Here is a 21,577-nt window from a genome sequence, read left to right as displayed (position 1 = left end):
TTGCAGGAATCTTCCTGCAATGGGCCTCTAGTCTATAATAGAGGAATATGCAAATTGCCTGAGACGCTGTCACAATAACAGTAATGACCAGCAGGCTGCCTGGGGCGACAAGGCCAGCAGAGGGGTTAGTGAGGGACGACCAAACAACTGAACAGCAGGCTGCGTGGGGTGACCAGGTCGGCAGGGGTGTTAGTGAGGGACGACTAGATGACTGAACAGCAGGCTGCATGGGGTAACCAGGCTGGCGGGGGGAGGCAGTTGGGGGAGACCAGGTCGGCAGGAGGGGTAGTAAGGGATGACCAGGCCGGCGGGGGGCGGGGGGTGAGAATTAGGAGCAAACAGGCCGGCAGGGGTGGGGGGAAGTTGGGGGTGACCAGGCCTGCAGGGGGGCAGTTAGGGGCAATCAGGCCGGCAGGCAGAGGCGGTTAGGGGTGATCAGGCTGGCAGGAGGGGGACAGTTAGGGGCGATCAGCCAGTGGTCCTGGATTATGAGAGGGATCCCAGATTGGAGAGGGTGCAGGCTGGGCTGAGGGGACCCCCTTCCTCCTACACAAATTTCATGCAGTGGGCCTCTAATAATAATAATAATAATAATAATAATAATAATAATAATAATAATAGTAATAATAATAAAGAAGAAGAAGAAGGAGGAGAAGGAGGAGGAGGAGGAGGAGGAGGAGGAGGAGAATAAGAAGGAAGAAGGAAGAAGAAGAAGAAGAAGAAGAAGAAGAAGAAGAAGAAGAAGAAGAAGAAGAAGAAGGAGGAAATTAAAAGAAAAAAAAACAGGAAAGGGGCCTTCAGTGGACACGAGTTCTCAAGATATCTGTGGAGATGGCTGAGAAAACAGATGGCTGAGTAATGACCAATGTGTCAAAGCCTGGAAGCCACTATTTGAAATATGGAGTATGCTGTAGCAGAAAGGAGGTGACCTGAACACAGAATCTTGGTAAGGCTGGGGATGGGGGAAATGGAGATTCATGGAGAGTTTGCATACCTAACTGACAATGCTCCCCTCGCTCCTGTCAGAATGGCTGGAAGTCAGATGTCCCCATCAACCAGGGAACAGGAGGTGTTTCTCTAAAGCAGTGGTCTGCAGCAGCATGCCTGGTAGGTTTGCTATGACACACTGCTGGGTCCCACTCCCACTGTTTCTGATTTCAGTGGTGTTTGCTGGGCCTGGGGAGGGAGAGGGATGGGAAGTGACTGCTAATGGGTAGGAATTTCTTTTTGAGTTAGATAGTGGTGATGGTTGCACAACTTTTTGACTATAGTAAATATTACTGAATTGAACATTTTTAAATTTTATGGTATGTGAGTTAGAGCTCAGTAAAGTTATTCTTAAAAAATCATGTACTCATTTGCACACAGGGCTCTCACAGAAGCCCACCACAAAGATTTGAACCATCAAATCATGTCTCCCCTTTATCTTCTCTATGCTAAACATACTCAGTTTCTTTACCCATTTCTTTTAGCCATGACATCCAGATCCCTCTTATCCTGGCTGTTATCAGACAGAATGTAAACTCACAACTGTTTCATATGCTAGTAAAGTCTAATAAAATATTCTAAGTATTTAGAAATGGACAAAGGAACAGGACAGAGAAACTAGAGAGTTTTCTGGCTTGTGATAATTTGGCTAAATATAATTCATTCAAGGATAATGTATCAAACATAACATGAAAATACCAAAAGACATCCCATAGCCAAATAAACATAGATAATGTACTGGGTTAACTGAAAGATTATACACTATGAAATGCTCTATAACAAGCATGTCAAACTCAAAGGCTAACACGGGCCAAATAACAGAGGCATGCGGCCCACGGCCTGCGAGTTTGACATGTTTGCTCTATAACAATGGGGAGAAAAAGTACTAACTGGGTTTCTATTGTTCCAAGAATAGAAAAGCAATAGAATCCAAACCAAGTATAACAGCCAGTGGTCATTAAATATGAATGACATTTTAAAATGCACTCTCATGTAACCATTCTACTGATAAAGTTACCTCTAAATTCAATTCAACCTAGATAAGGTGAAATTCCCTTCCATATGTTCTTCTTGCCCTCAGGACAATCTTTTTTTTTTTTTTTTTTTTTTTTTTTTTTTTTTTATAATAGCTAATACATTTCTAATTTCTTATTTACTGTCTACTTTGCTCATTAGAGTCATGAAGGTTGGGATCTTATCTGTCTTGTTCATCTCTGTATCCCAGCACCTAACCTAGTGTTTGGAACACAGTTGGCTCTCAACAAATACTTAATTGAATTGAGATTGATTTCTGAGTTCTGAATCAGTCATGTGGTAGTAACTGAAACTAAGAAGATAAAGAGGAACAAAATACAGTTTGAAGGAATTTACAGACTAATGGAAGATAAGCAAAACAAACAAACAAACAAACAAAAAACCACCCCAAAACCCCCAGAGAATGTCAGTATTTTTTAAAAATAGAATTGACAGAAACCCATTTCTAGGTGTTTAAGAATTTATTCTGTATTAAGTAACAGATTTACAAAACTAAATAAAATTCCTTAAATTCAAAAGCTGAGAATCTACGCTATAGAAAGAAAAAAAATCAATGATTCCAAAATAGATACAAAATAGATAAAGCAACCTGGACATATATGGTAGAAGAAGGGCATTTAACAAGAAAGACGTGCTGCTGGTGTGGATTCTGGGTGAGATCATTTTTAAGCTGAGTTTAGATTGATGGGCAGGGGTTAGCCAGACAAAGGTACGGGAAAGACATTCTAGGTAAAAAAACAACACATGCAAAAGACCACAAAAATGTGAAACAGGATGATGTGATTAGAATATTTTAAGCAGTTTTGGATAGCTGAAACAAAGGGAAGAGGAAGCAAATGACTGAAGAAATGCAAGGGGTATGTAAAAAGAATTTGGAATGATATCCACATAGCTGCTTTGATAAAAGGATGAAAGTGCATTTCCTACATAGGGAATTGAGAAGGAATATAAACAGATTTAGAGACCAAGATGATGAATTTAGTTTTGAACATGTTGAGATGGTTATACAGTAGACAATTGGAAAAGACAGGTGGAAGCTGAGCAGAGATTCCATGTTAGCCACATAAACTTCACAACGGTATTTTTATTTTTATTTATTTTTTATTTCAGAGAGGAAGTAAGAGGGAAAGAGAGAGAAACATCAATGAGAGAATCATGGATCAGCTGTCCCCTGCACGCCCCCCACTGGGGATTGAGCCTGCAACCCAGGCAAGCGCCCCTGACCAGAATTGAACCCGGGAATCCTCAGTCCACAGGTCGAGCTCTATCCACTGAGCCAAACCGGCGAGGGCACAACAGTATTCTTTACCATCACCTTCTATTCATCTAGGTTTTTTACTCCAGTATTTCCATGCCAAAAATCTCACTCCTCATTAAGACCTCCAATTCTTTAACTTCACCACTTTTTCCATCATCACCCTTTACTACTACTTCCTCACTTTGCTCCTGGCCAAAGCATAGATTCCTTGATCTATCCTTATAACCTTCTGTACCTATCTGCTTCCAACAGATTCACTTGGCAATACCCAACCCTTGTTTGATCTAAATATTCACCTTCTCTGTATTGTCTACCAAGTAAGCTAAATATTCCTACTAAAAAGCCTCCACACTTGCTGCTCAATTTGCCTGAGATGTTAGTCTCCTGCCTATATCATATAAATAATGAAATTGGTAAGGTGATAATGAATAAAGTTCCTGAGTCATACCAGCAGTCTGTTAATTCATATTTCTATCTAAATAGGGTTAAATTTTAACATAAATAATACACTAAAAAAACCCTCTGTTTTCAAGGTCCCACCTTCAAGAAAACAGCATAAAGAACCATTATTATTCACACACATACAGGAAACAAGAAGATAATTACAGATCTCAAAATTTCATTTCTAAGAAATACAGCAAAAGGAGTGATTAACCTTTACTTAACTCCTGTTGTGAGCTCAACTTTAGAGTAGAAAAGGCAAAGCAAAATTTTAGAAGAATGATAATTTGTGCTTTACAAATCAATTTAATGATATTACTGAATATTCTTAGTAGATATAGCTATTTAGAATATTTATAACCTATGACAGACATATATGAAAAGAACTACAAACTGGCTAACTGTTAAAAACAAGAGGAACTCTTTTCCCTTTAGGACAGGAAGTAGGTAAGTACTATAAGAGAACAGAAAAAGAGAAAAATAATTTCTATTGAGAGGGAAAAAAAGGAAGGAGTCAAGAAGCAGGTAATATTTCAGCTGAGCCTTGAGGAATGAGTTATGGAAAAAGGCATCTAATGTTATAGGGAGGAACATTGGAAAAACACAAGTATATGAAAATGCATGGATAAAATAGCCACAGTCAGAAAGATTTTGAAAATCAATGAGTATAAATGAACAAAGCTCAGATAAACATCTAAATATCAAGTGGGTGAAGGATGCAAAAGTCATATGGGACAGGAAGACAGTTTCACACCCAGTTACAAGGGTACCTCAGTTTGACTCAGGTTCACATGCTGACATTCTGACCACAAGCACGGACTAGGATGGGCATCCTGAGTATGAGTATTGTTTGGCTTCTGAGCTCAGCATCTGAGTTATCAGATGAGATAACCCATGGGGATGAGTTCAGAATTGCTCACATCAAGCACAAAGCAACCAGTTAATCAACCTGGAATGAAATCAACTCAAAGTCCGAACTGATTCCACACTCCTGGCCCCAAATGGAAATACATGTAGCTAATTTTTTCTCATTATAAAAGTAATAAACACTAGTTTTTCATATCTGAAAGAAAGACAAGTTTAAGAAAGAAAATAAAAATTAGTAGAGTTAGCCATTGCTTACAAGTTGAATAATGGTGATTTTTCTAGACTTTTTCCTACTTATACATACACACATATTGTAAAAAACTGAAATTACATCTACTTTCTTTTTCATAACCACTTTTTTTGTGCTTCTTTTAACAACATGATGTAAAGTTTTATCATCAGTTTTAATGGCTGTACAGTAGATTGTTGTTTGGTTGAATCATCATTAACCCTCAGTTTACTGCCAGGGTCCATATGTAGTTTTAATTTTGAGTTTCTTTATTGAGCAAGTCATGATTTAGAAACTGTTACAAACTAGAAGAGAGGGGGGAAACGTGACAACTAAATGTGATGTGGGACCCAGAATTGGATTCTGGAAATGAAAAAAGGTATTGATGGGAAATTGGTGAATTACAGATTAGTTAACAGTAATGTACTAACACTGGATTCTCAGTTTTGTCAAATGCACTCTGGTAATATAAGAGGTTACCAATGGGGGAAACTGGGTGAGAGGTATAAAAAAAGTCTGCACTATCTTTGCAACTTTCCTATATTTAAAAATTGTTCAAAAATAGAAATTCTTATTTAAAAACAACAAAATTAACCTTTAAAATGGAGCCATAAACCCACTAAACCGACATAGATATCCTTTTGGAAAATGTTAACCTTCTAAATTTAACTACCATTTATTCCATTTTAAAAGTCTGTTAAATAAAATTTAAAAACAAAGCTGAGGGAAATAAAACTAACAATTTCTTATTGGAGACTAAATCATGCATTAATCTGAGACATGATGTACTGTATATTAATAGTCCTAGAACTATGCATATTAAACTAGGAACATTTGACTGACATTATTAGAAATAGTCCATAATACATTAAAAAATACAAAACCTCATTCTGCCAATTTAACCTTCTGTCAAGTTTCACTGTACACTGTGTTCTACGGTTCACTACACTTTACTGGGAAAGAGGGAACATATTTAATCCACTAGTGATATTATAATAGAGAAACCAATGTTTCGTAAATGTACACCTTTCATGTATATGACATTTCTGAGGGGAAGATACTTTGCTCTAACTCTATAGATAAAACAAATGAATACCAAGAGGCTGTTAAGAAAGGTTATCCAAAACTTGGGTATAAGGCCAAAAGGTGCACAGCGTGTCCTTTCAATGGGACACAGACCCACTCAGAGGTTATTTAATTACTTAGGGGAAAGTACTTTGCTCAATTATTTTATTTACTACTAGAGGCCTGGCGCATGAAAATTCATGCACTGGAGGGGGGGGGTCCCTCAGCCCGGCCTGCCCCCTCTCACAGTCCAGGAGCCCTCAGGGGTGGGAAGTGACCCGGCAATCAGGGAAAGGCGACACCCCCATCACACCTCTGCTGCTGCCACTGATGGCAGCGTAAGCCTCAGCCAGCCCTGGTTACCTGTGCCTTGGGTCGGCCCTGGGTGGCTCAGGGGCTGAGGGGACTGGGGGACTCCAGAGGTAGGCGTGCGGCAAGGCCGGGCCTGCCTATGGGCGGGCCCGGCCTTGCCATGTGCCTGCCACCCTGGCAGGGCTGAGGGGACTGGGAGCCACCATCTTGTGGCTGTGGGGGCTGCCATCTTTGAGGGTGTGGCAGTCAATTAGCATATTCCCTCTTTATTAGATAGGACTAGAGGCCTGGTGCACAAATTTGTGCATGGGTGGGGTCCCTTGGCCTGGCCATTGATTGTGGCCTATCGGGGGGCAGGTGGGGCTGGCTGGCAGGGGAGAGGAACAGCAGGGGGTGGGGAGGAGTGGGGCTGTGGGAGGTTGGCGGTGGGAGCACACTGACCACCAGGGGGCAGCTCCTGCATTGAACGTCTGCCTCCTGGTGGTCAGTGTGCATCACAGTGACTGGCTGACCAGTCAGTCCGCCATAACTGCCGCTTAGGCTTTTATATATATAGATTGAATTAAATATCCATATTAACTAAAGTTTTAAGTTAACTTATAGATTTTGTCCAGTAAAGTTGTAAATCATTTCTGTCAGGTATAAGACAAACTTCCAAAGGTCAGGGTTTATTGGTCTGTGGGATATTAGCCAGTTTGTAACTAACCAGGCAATCTTATTTTAAAAATTCCTTCATTAAATTATCTATGAATACACAACTCTTCAAGTGCTCTTTGAACTAGCTTTACTATTTTACTGTTTTCCTCAGTAATTAATGAATTGAATAAAACATTTGATACATATTAACTTTGTATTTATACTAGAGGCCCAATGCACGAAATTCATGCAAGAGTAGGCAGGCCTTCCTTCCCCTGGCTGCCAGCACCAACTTCACTCTGGCACCCGGGACCTGGGCTTCCCTCCGGCCGCTGGCTGGCACCCGGGACCCGGGCTTCCCTTGCAGCCCAGCTTCATCTGGAAGGATGTCCAGAAGGACGTCCAGTCTAATCAGCATATTATGCTTTCATTATTTTAGATGAGTCCTATTTTATTTTTTAAAAGTATAATTTGGCAGGCATAAGAAAATGGTCAATTACTGGAGGCAAGGATAAATAATCAAGTAAAGACAGTATTTTCAATAAGTGATGCTGGGAAAACTGGACAGATACATGAAAAAAATGAAATTGGACCACTTTTTTGACATAGAAAAATAAACTCAAAATAAAGACTTTAATGTGAAATCTGAAACCACAAAACTCCTGAAAGAAAACACAGGCAGTAAACCCTCTGACATCACTCTTAGCAATAACTTTTTGGATATGTCTTCTTGAGCAGAGAAAACAAAAGAAAAATAAACAAATGGGACTACATCAAACTAAAAAGATTCTGCACAGTGAAAGAAACCATCAACAAAACAAAAAAACATCCTACTAAATGGGAGAAGATATTCACCAATGATACATCTGATGAGCAGTTAATATCCAAAATATATAAAGAACTCATACAGCTAACACACACAAAAGAATCCACGCCCAAAGCAACAATAAAAATGAGATGATCTGATTAAAAAAAGGCAGAGGAACTGAACAGACATTTCTCCAAAGAGAAGATACAGATGACCAACAGATATGAAAAGATGCTCAACATCACTAGTCATCAAGAAATGCAAACTAAAACCACAATGAGATATAACCTCACATCTGTCAGAATGGCTATCATCAATAAATCAACAAGCAACAATTGTTAGAAAGGGAACCCTTAGACACTGTCGGTGGGGCTGTAAATTAGTGCAGCTACTATGGAAAACAGTATGGACATTCCTTGAAAAATTAAAAACAGACCTGTCATTAGACCCAGCAATTACACAGATGGGTATTTATCCAAAGAAAACAAAACACTAATTTGAAAAGATATTTGCACCCCTATGTTCACTGCAGCATTACTAGTAATAGCCAAGATATAGAAGCAACATAGCTGTCCATCCAGAGATGAATGGATAAACAAGAGGTGGTATATACTATTAATGTACACAATGAAATATTACTCAGCAATAAAAAAGAATGAAATATTGCCTTTTAGGACAACATGGACAAACCTAGAGGATACTATGCTTGTAAGTGAAATAAGTCAAAATGAGAAAGACAAATATTGTATGATTTCACTTTCACGTGGAATCTAAATAAAACACAAAACAAATAAACAAAACAGAATCAGACTTATAGATGTTCTTTATATTTTGGCTGATGGTTGCTAAAGAGGGTGGTGGTAATGAAAATAAAATTTAAAAAATTAAAATTTCAAAAAATTACACTTTGACAGGTGTTAAGTTACTTTCCATGACATTCCTGACAAGGCCTTTCCCACATACAGCTCTGCAGATCCTATAATCTCATGGGGCCATATGATGATAGTTTTTCTGTACAGTATTCTAATAATATTGTCTATTATTTGATTATTTGAATTGTTTCTGCCTCAAAGATAAATCAGAAAAGAATCTAAGTAAAGTACATGTTATTTTTAAGATCATCTTTATTCCACCACTTTCCATCCTGACAATAAAGTATGTAACAAGATAAACATGAACACTATTCTATTATATATCCCCCAAGTTTCCCCACTTGTACATTTTAAGAACAATGGGAAACACATAAAGAGTCCCTTGCTTTCACTGGAGCCATTTCTTCAGTCTGCAGACCAAGGCTCTATCCACTGAACCAAACCAACTAGGGCTTCAAGAGATTTTTTTTTTTAAAATATGTTTTTATTGATTTCAGAGAGGAGAGAGGGTTAGAAACATCAATAAGAGAGAATCATTGACCAGCTGCCTCCTACACGCTCCCTACTGGCGATTGTGCCTGAAACCCGGCATGTGCCCTGACCTGGAATCGAACCGTGACCTCTTGATTCAATGGTTGATGTTCAACCACTGAACCACACTGGCCAGGCTCTTCAAGATGTTTTTGAGCCTCAAGCTCTATATGAGAAAACAAAGATATATAAAAGAAACCCAGTACTTGTTGAATCGGCATTAAGAAATTACTCACAGAATCACAGAATATAAGACTTAGATAGAACTTTAAAAATCTTTCTGTCCAATTCCGTTTTAAGGAAAAGGAAAGTTGGGCCAAAAGGAGTATAGTGATTTTCCAGAGATTTGAGAATCGCTAAAATTAATATGACCTGCCCTTCTAAGACTAATTTGTCACATGTCTCTCATAATGGTTTTGTGGGTTAATTTCCTTATGTAAACCAATTATTAAAAATATTTTTCTCCTATTTGTTTCAAGTACCTTTTTTTTTTAATGAAATGGGCTATTTCCTGGTTTGGGTGGGAATTATAACTTTATTTTCATAATATGATTAATTATATTTAAATTTTCACCATTTTTAAAAAAGATTGGTCAAATTTAAAAAAATCACAACTTCATATTTCTAGTGCTACATTTTTCACTAAAAACAAAAGTCTAGACTAACATGATTTTTTTTTTTTTGAAAAAACTTACTAAAAAAAAAAAAAAATGACATTTGTCATATCATTCCAAATGTACTTTTGGTGAATCCAAGTGGAGTGATTTCAATTTTTAGATTTTAACATTGGGAAAGGAAGCATTATTTCACTCCCACCCAACCCATAATCAGTAGTCCATTAAAAGAAAAGCGAAAAGAAAATTCTGTACCCTGACATCACTTCTAGGTGAAGTTGTCCCGAGACAGTTAAGAAAGCAGGAACATCAAAGAAATTCTCTTCAGGTACCTTTGCTTTGCTTGAAGGCTGCAAATGAAAAACATAAGCCACAAAAAGCTATTACATGCTTTGCTCTGATTTTCACACTTACGTATGTGCCACAACTAAAAATCATAACACAATTAAACAATGTAAGGCCAGGTTATGCTCATAAAAATAAAAACCATTCTCAGTACATACCTAACAGAGAAAAGGTCTGCTTGGGAAATGCTTAAGTCAATGAAGTTTACTCCATATTTTCAAAACATACAACAACCAAAAGACAAAATACTTTTGTCACAAAATAAACTTCTCCTGAAGTGTTTCTGATTGAGGGGCAAACCAAGGCAAGAGATTCTGAATTCAAATTTTTAAATATGAATAATTATAGACTCTCTTAAAATTTTGACCCATGATTAAGATTTAATTTTTTAAGGGGATGGTCTTTAGAACTGTTATTAAGTTATTAATAATAATGCTCTTAATACAGATTTTAATAAGCACATTATAAACTTTTAAACATATTATTCCATTTAATTTTCTCCACTACTTGGAGGTAAGAAGAGCAGAACCCTATCTTTAAAAGACATGATAAATAATTAGATTTAAAAATATTTAGTGTCATTATTCCATTTGAAATGGGTAGCTAACAGGCTAGCCAACATTTATAACAGTCAAGGTAAAAAAATTATTTAGAGTTCAAACACAATTTAAATAGTATAATCAACAAAGCTTCTGGATCAAGTTATGACTATTATACCTAATTTTTTGGAAGAAAAAACTCTAACACAATTCTAACTAATTTATCAACCTTTGTATTTCAAGTTGTGCATTTAATTGAAAACTAGAGGCCCGGTGCACAAAAATTTGTGCACTCGGGGGGGAGGGGAGGGGGGTCCCTCAGCCCGGCCTGTGCCCTCTCGTAGTCTGGGACCCCTGGGAGATAACAACCTGCTGGCTTAGGCCTGCTCCCGGGTGGCAGAGGGCAGGCCTAATCCCTAGGTGCAGCCCCTGGTCAGGCTCAGAGCAGGGCCGACTGGGGAATTGGGGCGCCGCCCCGTCATGCACAGAGCAGGGCCGATCAGGGGGTTGGGGCGCCGCCCCGTGTCACGCACAGAGCAGGGCCGACCAGGGGGTTGGGGAGCTCTCCCCTGTCACGCACAGAGCAGGGCCGATCAGGGGGTTGGGGTGCTGCCACTGTCACACTCAGGGCAGGGCCAATGGGGAGGTTATGGCTCTACCCCATCACACACAGAGCAGGGCCCGTGGGGTGGGGGGGGTTGGGGCGCCACCCTCTATCACCCACAGAGCAGGGCCGATCAGGGGGTTGGGGCGCCGCCACTGTCACAATCAGGGCAGGGCCGATGGGGAGGTTATGGCTCTACCCTGTCACACACAGAGCAGGGCCCGTGGGGTGGGGGGGTTGGGGCGCCGCACCCTGTCACACACAGAGCCGCAGGGCGATCAGGAGGTTGGGGAGCTCCCACCTATCAGGCACAGAGCAGGGCTGATCAGGGGATTGGGGCGCCTTCCCCTGTCAGGAACAGAGCAGGGCCGATAGGGAGGTTGTGGCCCCGCCCCGTCACACACACAGCCACAGGGCGATCAGGGGGTTTGGGCGCTGCCCCCTGTCATGCTGATCCCGGTGCCGGGAGACCTCGCAGCTCCGCTGATCCCAGTGCTGGGAGGCATATTACCCTTTTACTATATAGAATAGAGGCCTGGTGCATGGGTGGGGGCCGGCTGGTTTGCCCTGAAGGGTGTCCCGGATCAAGGTTGGGGTCCCCACTGGGGTGCCTGGCCAGTCTGGGTGAGGGGCTGAGGGCTGTTTTCAGGCTGGGACTGAAGCTCCCAACTGCTCCTTTTTTTCTTTTTTTTTTTTTTTTTTTTTTATTCTGAGCCAGCTTTAGCTCTGAGGCTCCAGCTCTTAGGCCTCTGCTCCTGAAAGCAGGTATCTGGTTTGTTTAGGTTCTACAATCGAAACTCTGTATCAACTCCAGGTCTGAGATCCCGGCTAGCTGAAAGCTGGTTTCTGGGGTTTTGTTTAGCTTCTATTTTTGTAACTATGTTTCAAACTGCCAGCTCAGAGGCCTGCAGCAGCAGGCGGGGAACGTTGGAGTCCTCCGTCACTGAAGCAAGCAAGCCTCATGTTAGTTTCAAGCTGCCTGGCTGCCGGCCGCCATCTTGGCTGACAGTTAATTTGCATATCACCCTGATTAGCCAATGGGAAGGGTAGTGGTCGTACACCAATTACCATGTTTCTCTTTTATTAGATAGGACTAGAGGCCCGGTGCACAAAAATTTGTGCACTCGGGGGGAACGGGGTTCCCTCAGCCCGGCCTGTGCCCTTTCGCACTCTGGGACCCCTCGGGAGATAACAACCGATTGGGGAGTTGGGGCACCGCCCCCTGTCATGCACAGAGCAGGGCGGATTGGGAGGTTGCGATGCCACCCTCAGTCACGCTCAGGGTAGGGCTGATTGGGAGGTTGGGGCACCGCCCCCTGTCACAATCAAGGCAGGGTCGATGGGGAGGTTGCGGCACCACCTCTTGTCACGCACAGAGCAGGGCCAATCAGGGGGTTGGGGCGCTGCCCCCTGTCACTCAAAGAGCAGGGCCCATCAGGGGGGTTGGGGCTCCGTACCCTGTCACGCACAGAGCAGGGTCGATCAGGGGATTGGGGAGCTCCCCCCTGTCACGCACAGAGCAGGGACCATCAGGGGGTTGGGGAGCTCCCCGTGTCACGCACAGAGCAGGGCCGATCAGGGGATTGGGGAGCTCCCCCCTGTCACTCACAGTAGGGCCAATAGGGGAGTTGGGGCACAGCCCCCTGTCACTCACAGAGCAGGGCGGATCAGGGGGTTGGGGTGCTGCACCCTGTCACACTCAGGGCAGGGCCGATGGGGAGGTTATGGCTCTACCCCGTCACACACAGAGCAGGGCCCGTGGGGGGCGGTTGGGGCGTCGTCCTCTATCACTCACAGAGCAGGGCCGTTCATGGGGTTGGGGCGCCGCCACTGTCACAATCAGGGCAGGGCCGATGGGGAGGTTATGGCTCTACCCCGTCACACACAGAGCAGGGCCCCTTTGGGGGGGGGGGGGGTTGGGGTGCCGCACCCTGTCACACAACAGAGCAGGGCCGATCCGGGGGTTGGGGCGCCGCACCCTGTCACACACAGAGCTGCAGGGTGATCGGGGGTTGGGGGAGCTCCCCCCTATCAGGCACAGAGCAGGGCTGATCAGGGGGTTGGTGGGCCTTCCCCTGTCATGAACAGAGCAGGGTGGATAGGGAGGTTGTGGCCCCACCCCCTGTCACACACAGAGCCGCAGGGCGATCAGGGGGTTTGGGCGCTGCCCCGTCACGCTGATCCCGGTGCCGGGAGGCCTCATGGCTCCGCTGATCCCGGTGCTGGGAGGCATATTACCCTTTTACTATATAGGATAGAGGCCTGGTGCACGTCTGGGGGCTGGCTGGTTTGCCCTGAAGGGTGTCCTGGATCAGGGTGGGGGTCCCCACTGGGGTGCCTGGCCAGCCTGGGTGAGGGGATGATGGCTGTTTGCAGCTGGTCACACACCCTTCAGGGTGGGGTTCCCCACTGGGGTGCCTGGCCAGCCTGGGTGAAGGGATGATGGCTGTTTGCAGCTGGTCACATACACTTCAGGGTGGGGGTCCCCACTGGGGTGCCTGGCCAGTCTGGGTGAGGGGCTGAGGGCTGTTTTCAGGCTGGCGGGTGACGGAAGCTCCCAACCGGTCCTTTTTTTCTTTTTCTTTTTTATTCTGGGCCAGCTTTAGCTCTGAGGCTCCAGCTCTTAGGCCTCCGCTCCTGAAAGCAGGTATCTGGTTTGTTTCGGTTCTATAATCGAAACAATGTATAACTCCAGCTCTGAGATCCCGGCTCGCTGAAAGCAGGTTTCTGGGGTTTTGTTTAGCTTCTATATTTGTTACAATGTTTCAAACTGCAGGCTCAGAGGCCGGCAAGGCAGGCGGGGAACGTTGGTTTCCTCCATCACTGAAGGAAGCAAGCCTCATGTTAGTTTCAAGCTGCCTGGCTGCTGGCCGCCATCTTGGCTGGCAGTAAATTTGCATATCACCCTGATTAGCCAATGGGAAGGGTAGCGGTCGTACGCCAATTACCATGTTTCTCTTTAATTAGATAGGATGTTTTATTGCAATGGTGCAGTTACTATAAAAGTAACAAAGTCAATTTTAAATATACAATAGAGGATGGAGACTCCTTTGAAGAGAATTATAGAAACACATTGAATGAAGGTATCTTATTCAATCCCACTGGTTGTTCTAAAAATACTACATATCATGTTACATATCATGTATAGGTATGAATGTGTATTAATGAGAAATCTAGTATAAAAATTACCAATTGAAATAATTTTCTTATTCTGTAGTTGCCTATTATTTTTCAATCCTACTTTGATATTGGTTTTAAATGCCCTATCATTGCTTTTTAAATAATGATTACATAATGATATTAAACGTACCAAATTTTATATATTTTTTCTAATATTTATCAGTTTTTTTTAAATTAAATTTATTGAGGTGACATTCATTAATAAAATTATATAGGTTTCCAGTATCCTATTTGTTGTTGTTATTAATCCTCATTTAAGAATATTTTTCCATTGATTTAAAAAAAAATTTTATTTTTTAGAGAGAGCAGGAGGGGGAGAGACACAGAGAGAGAAACATCGATGTGAAAGAGACACATCAATTGGTTGCCTCCCACACGCACCCCGACCTGAGCCTGTAACCGAGGTACGTGCCCTTGACCAGAATCAAACCTGGGACTCTTTAGTCTGCAGGCTGATGCTTTATCCACTGAACCAAGCCAGCTAGGGCTATTGTTGCTTTTTATTTTATTTTTAAAATATATTTTATTGATTTTTTATAGAGAGGAAGGGAGAGGGATAGAGAGTTAGAAACATCGATCAGCTGCCTCCTGCACCCTCCCCACTGGGGATGTGCCCGCAACCAAGGTACATGCCCTTGACCGGAATCGAACCTGGGACCCTTGAGTCCGCAGGCCAACGCTTCATCCACAGAGCCAAACCGGTTAGGGCTATTTTAAAAATCCATCTTTAAATCCCATCATCACTGAAAGAATATTGTTTCTAAGGACCTAAATACTCAAAACTAAACTATTTGACCTAACATGTGTTAGAATTTCAAAAAAAGATATGTTCTCTGATATTTCTTCACTATTTACTAATAACTATTTTTCAAATAAGGCTATATATACACATATATACCTATACCTATACCTATACCTATACCTATACCTATACCTATACCTATACCTATACCTATACCTATACCTATATCTATATCTATATATAAAAGCCTAAGTGACCCTTACAACTGGATGACCAGATGACTGGATGACTGGCTGGTAACTATGATGTGCACTGATCACCAGGGAGCAGACACTCAACACAGAAGCTGTCCCCTGGTGGTCAGTGCGCTCCCACAGCCAACCTCCCACAGCCAGCCAACCTCCTTTGGCCCCTCGCCCACCCCCACCCCGTGCCAGCTGCCCAATCGCCCTGATCAGGACTGGGCGAGACAGTCCCAATCAATCCCGTTGCCAGCCAGGCTGAGGGACCTCACCCATGCACGAATTCGTGCACCAGGCCTCTAGTATATCTATATGAGAAAGTATAGATTATACTTTCTCCTTTCCTTCATCTCTTTAGCCTATAATTTGTATTGAAATTTTATTCCAATTTCTCTTTTATTGTAGATACAAAAAGTCTAGTTTTTTATGACTAGATTTTAGCCTTTCATTATTAGCATTTGTACAAAATGGAATCTGATCTTTTTACATCTCTTAAATCTAACATATTTATTAACCTTTTTTTGAGAGGGAGAGGGAGACTAGGGAGGGAGAGACAGTGAGAAACAGACATCAATGTGAGATCAGCTGCCTCCTGCACACCTCCTACTGGGGATTGAGCCTGCAACCGGGCATGTGCCTTGACCTGAAATCGAACTGGCAACCTCTTGGTGCACAGGACAACGCCTAACCAACTGAGCCACACCAGCCAAGGCTAACTTATATTTAAATAGATACAAACACATCAGTACTTCATTATGCCTTCCAGTGTCATGTGTAATATTTTACATACTGAGATTTATACTGCTTTTTTATGAATTGCTTCCTTTACTTCTCATTTATATTACAATTAATGCATTACATTGATTTTTTAAAAACTGTGTGTATTAAGTTATATTACCAATATATTTTATTTCAGGATATTAAAGGGAAATGATAAAACATTTGTTTTAAGAAGTACTTGCTCTATGCTAATAAGCCAGTAGGAGAAAGATAAATATCACATGATCTCACTCATATGTGGGATATAATGATCAACATAATTTGATGAACAAGAATAGATTGATTCTAGAGACAAATGATAGGGGTGGGGGGGGTTAGAGAGCAACTAAAGGACTTATATGCATGCATATTAGCATAACCAATGGACACAGGCACTGGGGTGGTGGGGGCTTGCCTGAGGTGGAAATGGCTGGGGGTGGAGGGTCAGTTGGGGAAAAAGGAGACATATGTAAAACTTTAGACAAAAAAAAAATGCATTTCATATAAACATTAAAAAAAAAGACATACTTGCTGAGAGTCGTGCCAGCAAAAATGGTAGGATAGGTAGTTCTGAAGTCTATCCCTCCACAGAAAAAAACCAAAATGATCAGTTAAAACTATCAGAATCAACTATAGGAACTCAAATAGTCAAAGGTTTATAGTAACCAAACAAATGCTGAATCAAGAGGAACCTTTAAAATGGCAGACTCCACCTAACAACAGCAGGCTGCGCACTCTTCTCAAGTGCACATGGAACTTGACTGTCCAGGGTAGACCACATGCTAGGACAGAGTACAAGTTTCAATAAGTTTAAACGATTGAAATCATACAAATTATCTTTTTTTGCCTAGGATAGAATGAAACCAGAAATGTAAAATGGTGCATTACTTGGTATAACAATTTTGGTGGTTCCTTATAAAATAAAGAATCCTATATAACAAAAGTCCAGAGACCAAAACGGCAGAACAACCAGAATGACCAGAGACCAGAATGACCACGGCCCCTTGCCCCGGCCGGCCCTGCCGCCAGCGGGGAACCCCAACCTGATCGGGGGTGTGCCCAGCCTGAAAACTGCCCATGGCCACTTGCCCTGGGCCTCTATTCCTTCCTATATAGTAAAAAGGTAATACGCAAATTGACCCTCACAGTGGGACGACCAGAACGACCGCTGGACCAGTCACTATGAGATACACTGACCACCTCTCAGTCCCTTTCCCCAGCCGGCAGGCTCCGATCACCCAATGGTTCCTGGAGCTTTTAGAAATGCCCTCTCTCAGAAAAAGGAAGGAAACCAACGAAACTGATACACTTCCTTTCGTGTTGTTCCATTCTAAGGAAAACGATGAAATGGACAAAAAAAGTAGTGCTGTAACTTATAAACTGTGGACTTTTCAATTCATTTAGAGTGTACAACGTCCTCAATCGACAAGCAAAAATGAAGTATTAAACAGTTTCTGCTATCGGTGGCGAGAAACTGGATAACGGATGACAATAATGAAGGCTCTCTGGAACCAGAGACAAATCTGTCCAGTCCTTCCCCTGGGGGTGCAAGGAGAGCACCTCGTAAAGATCCACCCAAAAGGTTGTCAGGTGATATGAAGCAGCATGAACCTACGTGTATTCCAGCGGGTGGAAAGAAAAAATTTCCTACGAGAGCCTGCAGCGTTTGTACCGCCCATGGAAAAAGGAGCAAATCTATATACTTACGTAAATTTTGCATGGTCCCTCTTCATAGAAGAAAATGTTTTACGCAGTACCGTACATTAAAAAAGTACTAGGAACTTTAATTGTTTAATTGTTTTGTAAATAAAAATGTTATAATTATTGAAAAACAACACCTAAAGTGCATTATGATCTGTGGTTATGATGATTTAAATAACGTGCAGTTTGCCCAAAAACGTGCGGTCCCTGGTGTATGTCTTAGAGATTTCGATGTGGTACTAAATGTGTTAAAACTCTTAAAAAGGCAGTTTTTGTTGCAGGGGTTAACAAGGTTTAAGGCACTGTAAAAATTGATAATTTACTTATGAGACCCAAAGAGTATTATGTTTCTATGAAAAGTATTTGCTAAAATACTACTAAAAGCCTGCTAATGTTATCTTTTGTTCTCTAATTTTTCTATTGCAATATGCAACACACATGAAGAAAAGTACAGTAATGTACAGCTTGACAATTTATCACTAAATAAATGCCTATATTACTACTTCCCACATCATAAGATAGAACATAACAACAACAACTGGGAAGACTAGTGTCCCATCCCTCAATAATTCCTCTTTCCTCCCCAAAGGAAACTGTTAACTCTGATCATCAAAACACTATATTACTTTTCTAAGAAGAACAAACTAAGCCCAAAGTTAGCTGAAGGAAAGAAATAAATATCTGAGTGAAAATAAATAAAATAGAAACTAAAAAAAATAGAAAAGATGGATGAAACCAAGAGCTTTTATTTTTGAAAAAGATATAACAATCCTTCTCAAACTCTTCAAAAAATATAATAAGTAAGAGGAGGGAACACTTTCAAACTCATTTTTCAGAAGGAGCGTTACCCTGAAAATACCAAAGCTAGACAAGGAAAATACAAGAAAAGAAAATTACAGACCAATATTCCTGATGAACATAGATGTAAAAACCCTTAACAAATATTAGAAAACCAAATTAAACAATACATTCAAAGGGTTATACACCATGAACAAGTGGGATTTATTTAAGGGACCCAAAAATGGTTCAACATCTGCAAATCAATCAATATGACACAGCATGTTAACAAAATGAAGGGTGAAAATCATATGATCATCTCAATAGGCTCAGGAAAAGAATTTCTCAAAACTCAACATCTTTTCATGACAAAAAGTCTCAACAAATTGGGTTTAGAGGGAATGTACCTCAACACAATAAAGGCCATATATGACAAGCCTTTATGTTATGACAGCTAATATCATACTCAATGGTGAAATACTAAAAGCCTTTCCTCTAAGCTCAGGAATAAGATGAGGATGCCCACTTCACAATTTTATTCATCACAGTACAGGAAGTTCTAGCCAGAACATTTAGACAAGGAAAAAAAAAAGGCATCCAAATCAGAAAGGAAGTAAAACTGTCACTATTTGCAGATGACATGATATTATATATAGAAAGCCCTAAGGACTCCACCCAAACACTATTGGAACAAATAAATGCATTCAATAAAACTACAGGATACAAAATCAACATATAAAAGTCAATCCTAACTGGTTTGGCTCAGTGGACAGAGCATTGGCCTGCAGACTGAAGGGGCCCGGGGTTCGATTCCAGTCAAGGGCACTCATCTCAGCTGCAGGTTCAATCCCTGGCCCCATTTGGGGCGGTGCAGAAGGTAACCAATAGATGTGTCTCTCTCACATCAATGTTTCTCTCTCGTTGTCTCTACCCCTCTCTTCCCTTCTCTCTAAAAATCAATGAAAAATTATCCTCAGGTAAGGACTAACAATAAATAAATAAGTAAGTAAGTAAGTAAGGAAGTTTCTATACACCACCAACGAACTATCAGAAAGAGGAATAAAGATAATGATGGTTTTTTAACGTCCAGTGTAACAAAACGGGAAGCACACATACAGCACTTGTGCTGCACACTAAAGTGTAGTTCCTGTCTCAAGGAAAAGCGCTGGTGTGATTGTGTGAACTGAGAGTTGGGAAAGCTGCTTTGTTTCATGGAACATGAATTTTACTTGAAAGAGTGACTGACATGATTATTCAGTCTGGATATTTGGCTGACCTTTCCTCAAAACTAAATGAAGGGAGCTTATCACAGCAGGGAAAACAACTGACAGCATTTTTAAACAATGATAAAATGTGAGCTTTTTAAACAAAAATTGGGATTTTGGAAAATGTGAATCTATCTACCCTTATAAACTTGATAGCTTCCCAATCTTTAAAGACTTTTTAAAATGAGATTGAGAGTGTTATTAATGAATGTGATTTTTTGATACTGTATAAAATGAAATGCATCAACAATTAAAAGGTCTGTGCAACTCAGATTACCAATATTATCCAAGTGTATGATGCTACAAAATCATGAATGGGTAAAAGATCCACTCAAACTGTAAGCTACACAAAGGATTTCAATGTAATGGATTATGAAAGGATGAAAATATATGTTATAGTAAGAACTGGGAAGACTATTCCAGGCACAAGCAACAGCCAGCAGAGAGATCAGTATATTATGATGCTAGTACAGATTCTACATTGCATCTAATCTGTAAGAAAATAATTTGTTGAGTTGTGGTATCTTATCAAAGAACAGACACAATAATCTGAAAAGGCTGTTAAAATATTCTTTTCCAACTACATATCTATATGAGGCTAGATTTTCTTAACATACTTCATCCAAAACAAAAGACTGCAACAGATTGAATGCAGACAGAAGAGAATCCAGATGTTTTATATTAATGCAAATATATAAAATACCACTTTTCTCACTAATTTTTTATTTTAGAAAAAATATATTCATCTTTCATAGAAATATTTATGCTAAATATAATGAGCTTATTACAATTAATTTTAAATGAAGTGATAAATATTTAAAATGTTGTCTCAGATATGATTTCTAATATGCAAATATCAAGAATAAAATTCATGCCCTAACCTGTTTGGCTCAGTGGATAGAGCATCGGCCTGTGGACTGAAGGGTCCCAGGTTCGATTCCGGTCAAGGGCATGTACCTTGGTTGCGGGCACATCCCCAGTAGGGGGTGTATAGTAGGCAGCTGATCGATGTTTCTCTCTTATCGATGTTTCTAACTCTCTATCCCTCTTCCTTCCTCTCTGTAAAAAAATATATATATAAATAAAACTCACATAAACAAAAGCTCTTCAGGGTCCTTTTTAGTTTAAAGGGGTAGAGAACTACTGTACCAAAACACTCATCTCCCCCAACAGAAAGCAAAATGAGTTTCTTAACACAATCAAGGACTACACAAAGCCTTAATAAATAGAAGGTGGCCAATGGAAGACATTACAGGCAGAGTCTCATGGTCTTCAATACTTCTGAAAACCTCCAATCAAGCCTTAAGCCTTCTGCCAAGTGATCTTTATAAAACTGAAATTTTGATTATTTTAAAAACAGTGCAAAAATCCTTTGATGGTTCCCCATAGCCTCCCTTGAACTAGTATAAAAGAAATTTCATTTTCTGGCATTTACCTCTCTAAAGCTTTCTCACTCTAATTCATACTCATATCGTACATTCTAGTCATGTTTAACTGTAAAATGTTCTCATTGCCCAGCTGGTGTTGCTCAGTGGTTGAGCACTGACCTATGAACCAGGATGTCACAGTTTGATTCCTGGTCAAGGAATAATCCCAGGTTGCCAACTCAGTCCCCAGTGGGGGGCGTGGAGGAGGCAGCCAATCAATGATTCTTTCTCATCATTGTTGTTTCTATTCCTCTCTCCTTCTTCCTTCCTTTCTGAAATTATATATAAAGTTCTCATTAACCTCTGGTCTTCATACACAGTATACTGCTCCCTCTCCCCAG

The 21,577-nt window shown here is 41.1% G+C and overlaps 1 protein-coding gene across 2 annotated transcripts in view; it reads right to left on the bottom strand.

Moving 5' to 3' along the window:
- The window catches only part of NARS2 (asparaginyl-tRNA synthetase 2, mitochondrial), a 114,966-nt gene that overhangs the window by 60,282 nt on the left and 33,107 nt on the right, over positions 1 to 21,577 (bottom strand). The window contains exon 6 of one of the 2 annotated variants that reach the window (XM_036324848.1): positions 9,911 to 10,005. The exons of the other annotated variant lie outside the window; for it this stretch is intronic. Coding sequence (XP_036180741.1) covers positions 9,911 to 10,005 — 95 coding nt within the window. The remainder of the gene's footprint in view (positions 1 to 9,910; positions 10,006 to 21,577) is intronic. 2 annotated transcript variants of the gene reach the window in all.

This window comes from Myotis myotis, unplaced genomic scaffold, assembly GCF_014108235.1.
Source record: "Myotis myotis isolate mMyoMyo1 unplaced genomic scaffold, mMyoMyo1.p scaffold_m19_p_10, whole genome shotgun sequence".
NCBI classification, from domain to species: domain Eukaryota; kingdom Metazoa; phylum Chordata; class Mammalia; order Chiroptera; family Vespertilionidae; genus Myotis; species Myotis myotis.
The sequence above is the reverse complement of the archived record's forward strand: the minus strand, read 5'-3'. Positions and strand labels throughout refer to the sequence as shown.